Source organism: Anastrepha ludens, chromosome 2 (assembly GCF_028408465.1).
Source record: "Anastrepha ludens isolate Willacy chromosome 2, idAnaLude1.1, whole genome shotgun sequence".
Classification (NCBI taxonomy): Eukaryota; Metazoa; Arthropoda; class Insecta; order Diptera; family Tephritidae; genus Anastrepha; species Anastrepha ludens.
The window spans coordinates 91,349,982-91,363,748 of NC_071498.1; the positions used below are offsets into that span (position 1 = coordinate 91,349,982).

Genomic DNA, 13,767 nt, shown 5'->3' on the forward strand with positions numbered 1-13,767 from the left:
AATATTTACTACCAGAATTACTAGTGTTAAATAATACAATTCTAATTCCAAAACATGCCTAAATTCAAAAAGTATTTGATCAATTAGCCTATGTTATAATAAAAAACTACTATTTTTTATAGAGAAAACCACATAAAAAAATTAAAAAATTAAAATTAAATTAAATATTGTACATACAAGGTGGTGTAAAACTATTGTTTTTAATAACTTTTTTACTAAATAAAAAAAATTGTGGGTAATGAAAATCTTTATTTTGACCAATGGAGCGCGCTTGACTTTTTGCATACTTTTGGATTATTATCTTTGGGGTGCCGTCAAAGACCAGTGTTATGCCAACAAACCAGCAACAATTGATGCACTGAAGACCAACATACACAATGTCATAGCTGAAATACAGCCGCATGCATACAAGCGAAAATGTGTTGAAAAATTGGACCGATGGTATGGGAAGGTGCATGGCTAGCCGAGACAGCCATATGAATGATTAACCATCATTAACCGGAAGGATTGTACTTCTAAATAAAAAAAAAAACAGTGTGGAAAAATATTGAGTAGTTTCTTTTTTATAGCATTTTTAATTCCGTAAAGTTATATGGCGGACCCTGTATTATGGAAGAAAACAAAATAAAAAATATGTATATTATATAAAAGTGTCTAAATTTTTTTCCCATAGCGCAAATATAGGGGTAGCCTTCCTAATATACTCGTATAGTGGATTTCCTACCGTTTCAGGCGAAAGCAAAATTCTGACATTTTAATTTCTTAAAAATGCTTCTTTAGGTTGTATCAGCTCTTAACTTCCAAAGGGCCTATTTCAAAACCAAAAAGGAAAGTGGAAGAGTGTAATGCCTTCCCGCACATCATTTATGATAGTTCTGATATTAAGTTGTAGTGGAGTATGGTTATATGGAATCAGCACTAACACCAACAGCACTAAAGCCACTACATATTTAGAAACAGCTCGGACCAGTTTTCTTACCCTTCTATTTTAATGAAAATGGACTTAATCACTCCAATAGATGCTGTTTACCGTACGAAATGGCTCCAACGTTGAAGTCTAAGATCAATCCTCAATATTTCATACACAATAGTGCAGCGGTTACGGAGAAACTTTAAATTTAAAACCTAATTCTGCCACTGGACACCCCATATAACACAGTGCTTTGGCTTATGAGGATTTTTTAAAGGACCTCAAATTTTCAGTTAAGATCTAGCATTGAAAAAATTGTTCTTATTTTATAACTTTATTGTTCTAATTTTATTAACAAAATGTACCTAATCTACTACTACAAGAACTACTATGCTCTATTCGGATAAAAGTTGCATAATAGCTGCATTAATATACAAAATATACATATGGTATATACAAAACTCGGATGTAGAATAGTCTAAGTAAATAAGGAAAATCCCATTCTATGCCTCAAGGCCACCTTAGTAGTCTAGCTGCCAAACCCGGACATTTACAGAGAAAGTGCTCAACTGTCCCCTTCTCTGGAAGGTCCGCACAGCTTCTACAATCGGAGTTAAATGGTAATTTTAGCTTTGCCGCATGTGTGCCGATCGTCCAGTGACCGGTAAACACAGCTACGAGTTTGGAAATTGAATGGCAGGGAGTCCAAAGGACTTTCTGAGTCCTCCGTACATTGTACTTGGGTCAAAGGGTTTTCGAAATAGCACATGAAGAAATGGAGATCCATCTTTTCAGCGCTTTCTTGAGAAATAATTTGTACAGTTCCCCTTTAACAACTGTCAGGGGATGTCGATGCCCCGGTAGGAGGTCTCTGAGGCCAATTCAATCATCTTCCTGGCAAGCTCATGAGCAATTTTATTTCCCTCTATGTTCCTATGTCCTGGAACCCAGATTAGAGAAATGGTACCTGCACACCCAAGAGATTTGATCTCCTCCTTACAGGAGTTTACTACACTTCTGCTTGAAAAGCACTAGTAGTATTCGGCAGATTAAAGGAGACAGATAAATTGGCTGATTTAGAGAAAACCCCCCCTCGATCCAATCTTGCCTATGGAAATATTTATCTAGCGCGGTCACAGTAGGGAACATCTCAGATATATCGAATACCTGAAAAAATGTTAGCTCTTACTTCAAATATTTTAACTATTCTGAATTTTATTTAAAATTATTCCGTGTCTATTAGAAGCGATATGAATACAATATTTCCATAACAAAAGGTTATATCTGCGTCTAACTTAATATATGGTTTATCTTAGGGCATAACAGTTTACCGAAAAACAAAAATAACCTCGAACCACTGCAAATGAATTGTGAACACAACTAAAATACGTTGTAGCTTTTTGTAAACAAATGGCACAAAGTAAATACAGAGGTAGAAGGTATGATTAAAGTACACAGCAAAAGGTAAGCAAGCGATTTAGCTGATCGACAAACTGACTAACTGACGCGACTGATTGACCATAATACGAATTTTATGGGAAATGTAATTAATCATAACGTCGGAACATGGAAGCTACGCAGCTAATCATCCTTTTTTTCGAAACAAATACAACTGCACTCGGTTTACTTAATTAATCATAGGAATGGAGTTGGGAAAATATATTGCATTTATGTACATTCTTAAACAAAAAATGTGGGCAGTCGTGGCAATGGAGTGCGTGTTTAACTTAACTATGTCCTGATTATTAGGAATTAGGCAATTTCACGTTAGAGCGTTAATGAAAATATTGAAATTAAATAAATAAATTTATTCTACAAGTTTTGTTGGTCATTAAATGCAAAGAAGTTGATAAGCTAATTGTTTCAAAGCGGTTCTCGTACTCAAATTTGCATGTTTTAACCTTTAAATCGAATATTTGAGAATTAAGGGGTTATACGCAGTTATGACTTTCAAAAAAATCGATTTTTTTTATTGCATTTTTGTAATGTACATATATTCAAAAGTATACGCACGAAATTTGAAGTAGATCTAAGCAATACTTTCGGAGTTATACCTAAATATGTTGAGATGCCTCGGCACCTTTTAAGGTAGGGATTGAAACTTTAAACGTGTTTTTTTCAAAAGGGCATTTTTGAAGTCGGTGTACACGATATCTCGAAAACGGCTTGTTTGATCGGTCAACCGTTTTAACTCAATCTTTAAAGATACATTTTCTAGTAATTAATCGTTCCTTTTGTAAATCTGATACTTATTTTCCATTTTATAATCAATTTACGGCCAAATTTTAACGTAAAAATCGAAATCATTTCTTTTAAAAGCTGCCATTTTGTGAAAATTCACTATTTTGATTAGCCGAACGATTAATTACTAGATAATCTAATATATTAACAAAATTTGTTTGGTTTTTTGATTTCAGATAATCCAATCCTGAGTTACCATGTACACCGTAAATCGTCTTTTTTTAAAGGAGGTTCCAGAAATCGCCTGCAGCGCGCTCTATAATCAACATTTTCATAAATAAAAAATTTTGTTACGTTCTTGAAGGATGCTTTTATAACCGCCAAAATTTTTCAAATTAAAATATTCTGAATTTCTTCAGGATAAATCCTTGACAACCCGTCTTTTATTTGCTTCATAACTGCGTATAACCCCTTAAAGAATTTCATATTTCGAAAAAAAAAAAAAAAGAAAAAAATTTTGACAAAAAATGTGTTCTTTGAAATATACCTCGGTTTACTCATTTCTGTGAAATATGTGCTCGAAGTACTGCACTCGCTAAATCAGTTTATGCGTTTAGGAGTGGACAGGATTTTCAAAGAAATGTTGCTTCTTTGCATTTTCTATACTATAATCCTACGAAAATGTTCACTGAAAATTTTATGTCAATTGAAAGAATGGTATCAAAAATATTCACCCCCGATGGTCACGTTGTAAACACTGTAATTCCACCTGATGGATTTTAATACAATTCATACAGCTTATTGCAAGCGTAAAAGTTAGCATTCGATCAAAGGATTTTCGGTTTGGTTGAAATGTATTTTACAACAAAAAAGTTACTTTGATTAAGTACTAGATTTACTACATATTAAATTCAAGAAATTCTTTTTATTAGTTTTAGATTAACCAGTTTTTTTTTTTAATTTGATCTCGGTATTACGAGTATATGAGATATGATATATGAAACAATTAATTAAATTGCCTTCAAAACAAAAATATGACAAATACTCATTTGTGCATGCTTCTGACTACCCCTAGCCTATTAAGCTCTCATAGGCACGGGAATCTTTATTTTGACCTTTACGAGCTCCACTGCTTGTATGTTTGTGTATCTAGTTAACAAGTGTCGAATATGATTGACCTACGACGCCATTTGCATAAATTATAATGTTTCTGATAGGGTGATTAGTTTTGCGCCACCTTGTGGAAAAGATTGCGCACAAAAAAAATGTTTTTCAAAGATACCACTTAAATGTGTCCTATCACCAACAAAATTACACACCTATTTTTTATTTTTTTAATTTTATTATTCTGTTCTTACTTAATACTTATTAAATATTCATATTAAAAAAAGAAACGAGATAAATATAAATATTATATATATATATATTTTTTTAATTTTTAACATTTTTGCTGATTTTCTGTAGTGTTTTTATAAAATAAACTACATTTTTTAATTTTTTTTTTCATATCTTATTGTAAGTTAGCACACCATAAATTAGAGAAGGAGCAACACAAATAGCACAAAAAATAGCCATTTTCCGGAACTCTATAAATCTATAGGAATAAGCCTAAAAATAATATCGTATACTAAAAGTTACTTTTCTTAGAAAGTGTTGGCTAAAAGGACAGGGCAGATATTTTCATAATTTGTATTAATACATTTTGAGTCTGAAGCATGGGTTTGATCTCAAAGCTATTCACAGCTACCTCATTCTCAAGCAAAGACGGCAGCTCGACCCCAATTAGGTTTATATTGAGCTTGTTGGTAATGTATGGCGTGTTTAGATCCAAAATTGCCTCTCTCGCTTAAGTGAGAATGAAAAGGAGTAAACGGCAACGAAAATAAATTCCTATAAATCAGCTTATCGTACCTGTCTTATTAGGATGGCGCAGTATAACGCAGAAGCTTGGACGTTGACAAGAATATAGATTTTGCGGAATATTTTTGGACTTTTTCCTTTTGGGTTCTATCGCAGGAGATGAAACAATAAGTTTTACGACGGCATAGACATGGTGTGACGAAAAATGATCCAGCGGCTCGGCTGGCTAAGTTATGTCGTCCGAATGGACACAGATTTTGGATTCGGTACCAGCTGATGGTAACAGAGGAAAAGGAAGGCCTTGTAGAGGTTGGACGGAGATAGACTTGGCTTCACTTGCTGTATTCAACTGGCTCCGGTTAGTACGAGACAGAAACGACTGACACGCTTTCTTAAACTCGGCCAAAATCGCTTAAGCGGTTATCGCGCCAATCAAAAAGAAGAGAAACTACTTTTAGAAATACTTTCCAGGAAATTAAATGTTGATCAAAGATGAGGCTAAATTCATATTCCGAAAACCTGCTATAAAATAAATTTTCGATGAAAAAGTTAATAAACAAAAACTGGAACTGAGTGCCAAGCCTCTTAGTGAAATTAGTTAACACTGCAAAAGTCGACAGCCTACCCAAATCATGCAGCACAGGAAAGTGATAGTGAGGCTCTTTATTCAATTAAATATCTATTTATGAAAAACTGTACTCGATATTGGATGTACTCATCCAAGAACAGAGTAAATAGTAAATGTTGACTTCAATTAGGTAGGTATCACTTTGATGCCAAGTGTAATGAAAGGATTGAAACACTTTGCAGCATTTTTATAATTCCGCAACTCTTAAAATTTAATCGGTATGAGTAATAGAGTTCAAAAACAAATTAGTTCTAAATATAGGTATTAGTTCTAAATATATAAAAGGTATTCTACTACTACAAAACGATAATTTTAATTCGGCTATGGATAAAAAAGTTAGTAACAACATGACAAATGTTAAAAAGTTCTACTCAAATAACTAAAAGTTATTATGTATGCATTTAATACTTATAAATGTAATATCATTAAATTTTCTATAAAATATTTATTTGTTTTCAACGAAGAGCGAGTGATAAGCTGGCATTCCTATAAAAGTAAATATTAACCTTGGTATTGGAGAAATTGTTTTTTACTAAAAGGTGTTCGCCAAAGTAAACAGAATTTCAAGTGAGGTTATCTGAGACAATTACATTTCCAAAAGGGACATTAATGCTTCACTTATGCGATGCAAAAAAATTGTATAGCATTTTTAAGAATACAAATAGAGTTCAATCGGTTCCAAAATAAGCATCAAATAAGAACGTATAAAAACAACTCAGCTTGTTCTACTAAAACTCGGGTAATATTTCACCACACAAAAATCCGATAAACACCAATTAGAATACATTTTTTAGCAATTCGTTCTTTGTGCAGTTAAATGTCTGCCAATTTTTTATTCGTTTGTTCCTGAAAAGCTTCAGTGCTTCAAATAATCAGGAGGAATCATTTCTTGAGCTAGTTTGATCTTGTAAGGGTGTTGGGAAGCGACAATTAATTTTTATGAACGGAGTTGACGTTCTTAACATATTTCCTGATACTTCCTGGTGCGCCCAGTCGACAGAGGTTGATTTACATTGCATGCAATTTTTTACGTTTTTAGACTAAGCTCATATTTTCAAGAAAATGTGGTCTAATTTTCGTAGCGCTGTGATGATTTTTGTGGCTCCAATTCCATCATATAAGACCATGCCGTGCAATAGCTTGCGACAACCATTTACAAAAAACAAAACAGATCTGGAATTACTTTGAAATCAATATATACTACTTTCACACTGCTTTCTAACAAAAAAAAACCGGTTTAGGCTCCGATGAAGGTTTTCCCCAAATCCGCTTGGTTTTGAACACCAACTTAGCATTTCGGTATTATCGAATTTTCCAGAATTTCCAAACGTTGCTGGTTCGTTAACTTCAGTTTAATAATAATGTAAAACTTGATTGGCATCTTGACCTTAACTTGATCATACAAAATTTAAGAATGCGTTTGCATTTAAATAAAAGAATTGTATGTCTCATATTGAAATATCAGTACAGTGGCACCTTTTTATGCCTTTTGTAATTCAGTTTTATGATACTCTCTCAAAATGTGCAAAAGGTTTTTTACAATCGGGGCCATGACCAGGTCAGTCCCACTATTTTAGCAGAACTTTCCTTGAAATATAAGAGCATTCGACTGTGATGAGATACCATTTTTCTCCTCCAATTTTTTTCCTTCTATAAGGATTAACTACATAACTCCATAAGAGTAACTACAGTTCACGACCGGCACTTTTTCTTGTGTATGACATATCGTCAGAACTAAAAAGGTTAAATTAAAGGTGATCTCCAACCCATTCTTCACCAAGTTTTGATTTCTTTTAACTCCATGGAATTTCCCTTGACACATTTGCGTTTAAAAAAGTGGTTACTTCGCAGGCTATCAAGCCATTAAATCAATGTCTTTCATGACTTGTTTTAGCAAAAACTTCGGTGCCGCGTCATCTTCTACGAACTCTTTCCTAATACATTCAACGGTTTCGAAACTAATTTGATAACTCATGTGAAACTAGACTTTAAACTTCGCGTTAGTTTGAAACGTACTAAGCCAATTCTTTTTTTTCATATCTTCGTCCTATTATACACCTTCGGGTAATATCCGACGCCGAACTTGCCAAATTCTGCTTTTTCACATATTTTCTGAATAGTATATGTTATGTTTTCCTTTCCATAGGGCCAACATCTTGCACTTTTAACTTTTGGAAATCTTTTAATATTTGCGGTCTTAAACTTTAACACTAACACCGTTTGAGTCTGATTTTGTTGAGAGAAGAAGTAGTTGCATGACATTTTTTTGCGTAAAGTTATATTTGAAACACTGATGGCGCTGCAGATCATTTACCCCACAAAAAATACGTTTAAGTCGTTCAAACATTTCCAATTTATTTTTATTTATTTTCGAAGTGAAAACTTCGTTAGAATCGTTGGGAGTGATTTGAGACTCGATGAAACGAAAAAGCGACACTAAAAATGACACATATGTTGATATACGTATATGTGTGTGGCTGCGTACTGCTGAGCCACGCTAGTATAGTGAGTATTGTAGTATGTATACTACACTGCCTATTACTTACTTTGGTGTTTAGTTCAAACGTCATACGTATGTATGTTTGTATGTATGCTATTACGTATGTGTGCGCGTCTGCGTATTACGGAGCCACGGTGAGCGAGAAGGCATTATGTATACCTATACTACACTACCTAATACTTGCTTAGACCAAGCGTCCTATGAATGTGTGTGTATATGTTAGTACGTCTGTGTAATATACGCGTTAACGCTCATAATAGCAACCGCGTGTGCTGTATTTTGAAATGAAAACTTCTTTAGAATCGTTGGGAAGCCACTTCTATCATTTCTTGAAATTGAAAACATTGAGGATGAATAATAAGAAAATGAAGAAAATAAAATATGAACTTTATAGCAATATTATAATGAACCTATAATTATCCCGCTCCTAATGCTGCTTTCGTCTCATTCTCTCTCAGTTTGTTTTACGGAAGGTTTCACTTCTATCGCGTCTAACCGTTAGACTGGTATTTTTTTTTTTTTGTTCTCATTTTTAAAATATCTTATTTACTTTGGAGTGCACCTTTTAAATGAAAAATGTTTGCTCTTTATGATTTATCACTTGCTTTCTACCACCAGCACAGAAAACTCACTGCAAAATACGTAGCAAATGAAACAGAATTCAACAGATAAAAGTTATAGGAATCTAGAAGGGGCAAACATTCATTTAATTTTGTGTGGATTAAGAATTTAGAAGGTAAAGAAATTGGGGTGGAAAAAATTTAAAATAAGTGAAGAGGATTGTGTCAAGTTGAGTGTATAAAATAAATAAAAAAAATCTATGAAAATTGGTAATCAGCAAAAAGGAAACAAAATAAATAAATAGAAATGCGAAGAAATGAGAACTAGGACTTTTTTTTTCAAGGTTGTGCGCTGCTAATTTCAAAAGGAAAATGGGAAATGCCGATCTAACGAGGTAAAAAGGAAGTGGTTTAGAAAATTTTATAATAAGCAAATTTAAAGAAAAATGTAATTAATTTGGTTATTTTGGTGTTTGTTTAATAAAGATTTTGTTTGTTGTTGTTGGATTGATAAATGTTTAATTTTTCTTGTTTCTTTTTTTTGTTTGATGCTTTGGTAGAGAGGAATTACACAGACCTGGTGTTGTTGCCGAATTATTGTTATTGTTTGTTAAATGAATGCATTTTTGTCTAGTATTATCATAATTGAATGACGAATTGGTCAATTGGTCGCTTTTATCCGATGATCTGCGTTCAAAGTTGCCTGCAAAAGAAATCGTTCAAGCCATGCAATTTTCAATCGAAACAAATACAATAATTTAATTAATGCTAATCATAATCAATTACGCCAAATACCAATAAAAAATACGATTCATTGTTAGATGAATAGATGTGGAGTATGGATGTATTATGTATGTACTAGAAAATATATACGAGTATATATTGCATATAAAATAATTTATCTAATTATATATAAATAAATGTAAATAATGTATTGTACATATGTATATAGAAAATATGTAAATACGTGTACGATTATTCATATAAGTATGTATGCAGTATTTATATTATTTTTTTGATTTTTTGTTCTAATTTTTACGTCAGATGGCATAGCTCAATAAAAAAATATAATTAATTGATTCAGAAATAAAATTCATTTAATTCTTATTACATTCCGTTAGATAGCAATTTCTACTATCACTGCGCTCTATTAGTAATATATACAAAATATAGAACGAGCTCTGAATTACCGCTTGAAAAATTAGTATAATTGGCAAAATGCAACAAACATACATATATTACAAGCTATAATGAATGCGAATGGAATTAAATTATGGAAAACAAAAATGTTTTGTGAATGATACTAATAAAATGTTTAAATGAAATATTATTTTTTTTAGTTATGAAATTGTTTTCAAAATCGTTGCCTTGCATTAGAGAAATCTATACATCCACAATTGCCTAGTAAAAAATGAATAGAAAAAACTTTAGCAAATGTATTGTTGAAAACTGTTAAAGGATGTGGCTATAAATTATTGGCTTTGCATTAATGCACCGTAACCAACGCTCCAACAACAACACACGAAAAACGACAAATCATTTGATTAGCTTTTACGCGCGCTACTATTCCGACCCGACACAAAGTTTACCCACTTGCATACAGTGGCTGCAAATTATGATGTGTATCTACAATTATTGTCTTTAATGAAACAGATTTGACGGCCAACTAAACAAAATTCTTCACATTTAAATCTTTCCTAAATTGTATTTCAATTAAAATCTTGTGCATTAAATCGTAATCAGGAAGTAAATTTTTCCAAAGAACAAACAAAAAAAACAGTTCTAAAAAAAAAAAAGTAATTTTCAACCTAGATATACCTGGGTGCACCAGAAAGAAAGCCATAACCAAAAGAAAAGTATTTAAAATATTAATCAATATCAGGTCGGATCATCGGTCGGCACTTCTGCCAAAATAAAGTTGGGGACACCGTCTCTGCCAAAGGAGAGCAGTATGGATCAATGATAAGCAACTTTTTATAACCGAAATCCATCGGACTCGTTCGTGTAATTGGAGCCATGGAGCAATTTGAAAGATGGTAAATGAATCACCACTCGGTCGCCGTAGCCGAAAGGGTTGGTGCGTGATTACCATTCGGAATTCGGAGAGAACGTAAATTCGAATTTCCGCGAAACACCAAAATGAAGAAAAAGTTCTTTCTAATAGCGGTCATGAAAAAGGAGGAGCTCGGCCAAACACCCAAAAACGTTGTAAGCACCAATCATAATATATTATAAATAAATCACATAATCAAAAAAAAAAAAAAAAAACAAATTACAATATCAAAAAATTGAATTTCTTCAACAATTAGCTTCTGTTCTTCTTTTTAAGTAATCATATCAACCTTAATGAAAAATCTTCAATATGTTTACGGACAATTGTTTGATTTAAAAATGCACACGATTTTCTTTAAAACAAAACCTTGAAGATAAAAATAGTTGGCACATTCCTGACAATATTTACGGATTGCTTCACTAATCAGGTCTACAGTTTTGAGTCACTGTACATATATATACAAGTACTTAGAGCCATGTATGGAGAATCGCCTGCATGTGATCTCACACCAACTCAAGTATGGGCATGGCAAGATACTTAGCTAAATAGTAATAAATGGTCTAATGGCCGTAAAATTGTTTGCAGATGCAAGCATGTGAGTATTGTGTCGGTGCGAAAAAAACGATTGGTTTCTACAGGGTGTCTAAAGTAAAAGAGATAAAGTGAAAATCCTAATAAGGCCATCTACATAAATACATTCGGTCATATTATTAAACAGAAAAATATGTGTTTAAGGCACGATAATGAATAATTCTACCCGTTCGCACTTCTGATGGCTTTGTTGACAATGCAATCGCATTTAACTGTGAAGCCCATCGTAGCCCATCGATGTATAATCTATCGTATTTGGTCGATTGTGGCCGTGCGACTGTTAACTTGGCCAATAAAACAAGAAGGAGGAAGTGCGAAGCAAAATTTATATTTACACAATACAGCCTTAGGCAAAATGAAACGTCTAAATACTAAATTAGTCTCGCTCCAAAAAATTTAATTCAAAATCTCAGTGTGGGAGCAGTTGAGATTTTCACCACTGATGTACCTCATAAATATAAAACAGGGTTTTTATGCTTGCTTGCGTCTATTTGTCTGCTTATCGGATCTGCCGCTTTTGCTAATTCGATACTTGTTCTATTTAGCTATTTGGAAGTCCTTGTGAATCGTTTTGGTATGCATGTATGTGTGTGCACAAAGTTATTTCGTCCTTCATCTAGCATCAAAGCAACCACTTTCCATACTCCCTTGCCTACATGCCCTAGTACGATGCTTCGTCGCCATTTTAGCAACAGCATGAACCCTAATTGAGTTGAGGTTACTACGGTAGGTAATACATGCATACATATCGTTAGTGTAGTGGTGACCGGAATAAAGTTACTGTTGAACAAAACAACATTGTCCACTTTCAATTTAAACTTTGCTGTGTTTGTTGTTTTTGGCTGTTATGGCCACGACATTGAACATTCTCGGACAAATTCGGCAATTGCTCTTGGTCCGTAGAAAAGTTGTTGGTGTATGGAGAGCTTGACCTTAAGCGGAGAAAAGCGGATACTGTTACTTCCTTAGTGTAGGAATGTTTGTGTAGAAATTGTGTAGCAAAATAATAAAGTGGTTTTGCTTGTGCGAAGGAAAGAAAATATGGAACATGAAAATATGTATGTTGGAAAATTTTGACACTTGCCTATAATAAAATTAGATAAATTGTTTGAGTTTTTTGAGTTTTCCCATAATATACCTATTTACTGGAACTTATTGTTGCCATATCTATCAAGCAGTAACTCAGTAGATTCCTAGGCGGAATAGAGGATAGGTAGGAGTTTAACCTGCCACAAAATCCAGAATGTAACTGAGCCAAAGTTAAGCGGGTTGAACGAGCAGCTGAAGCTCGTCTTCGTCTGCGATAGGTGACGGTTGAATCCCGTTCACGGCATTCGGAGGTCGGGAGTTTAGGAAGTTTGTTGAAGACTCCCAATATATGTCGTTTAATGTCTGTCTGTGAACTAGCGCTGTCTTGGCTTTGATGATATCGAGCTTGATGCAGAAAATTAATGAAATCGTACAAAAAACAAGCCCACCTTCCATATAACAGATTGTTTCCACTGTTCATGTGCCGGTGTAATGAGTAAATGTAATAAAACTTGTGATGTTTTAACAAAGCTTGGTGCACAGCACATATTATTCCTAAGAAAAGTAGGTTGCTATTTAAAATGAACCAAATCGGTTAATGATTAGGCCTAATTGCATTTGACAATGATTTTCAAACTTTACCCTTATACACTTTGATCTTGACTCAGCAAGATTTAAACCTTAACATTAGTCAGCAACTTTGCCTAAGCAAATGCAGGTATATGCTGGCAGTTTAAATAAGTATTAACCTTCGTTGTTGCTTATCATTCTTTGTTGTGTTTGGTATTTTTGCAATTATCTTAGCATTCACATCAGTCTTCTAAATCGGTTTGTTTCATTATTTGCATAAGAATGTTCTTTCAAAAGTCTCATTATAGCAAGTTTTCCTGTTTGTCTTAGTCATTAGCACGCCCCATTGGGTAAACTGCAATTAAAGTGCTGACTGTAAAATCTCAATGTACAGTCACGTACTATGAAACTTTCTGTTCGTAATTTGTCTACCTCTTCAAATGTACTAACACTTGTTAAATTGGCCAAAACACAAACTGTTATACAAAGCCACAAAAGCTGCCGGCAGCATCGCCGATGCCAGTTTCAAATGTGTAATTGTGGCAGCAGGAACCTCGGCAACCATAACAATAAAAAAACAACTATGTATTCACTATAGTAATACATAATTTCTGCAAAATGTCACAATGACAAAAGCAATTAAATTTACGGTTAAGTCTAACACACATATATACCATACATGAAATTGTATGTGTGAGGAAATATGTCCTTGTTTATATCCAATACCCAGTTGAAGTTGTAAAAAAAAGTTCTGATCCAGTATTAGAGGTATTTCGACAAACGTCAACTAGTAAGCTAAAAAATTAATTATTTAACTTTACACACAAATTATTCTTCCTTTTTTGGTAATAAAAATGAGGTATTTGACTTTATACAAACTTTAGT

The 13,767-nt window shown here is 33.3% G+C and overlaps 1 protein-coding gene across 2 annotated transcripts in view; it reads right to left on the reverse strand.

Moving 5' to 3' along the window:
- Window positions 1-13,767, reverse strand: part of LOC128854740 (phosphofurin acidic cluster sorting protein 2) — a 95,292-nt gene that overhangs the window by 9,045 nt on the left and 72,480 nt on the right. Inside the window, exon 5 of one of the 2 annotated variants that reach the window (XM_054089066.1) lies at window positions 9,217-9,342. The exons of the other annotated variant lie outside the window; for it this stretch is intronic. Within the exon in view, the coding sequence (XP_053945041.1) occupies window positions 9,217-9,342 (126 nt within the window). The remainder of the gene's footprint in view (window positions 1-9,216; window positions 9,343-13,767) is intronic. 2 annotated transcript variants of the gene reach the window in all.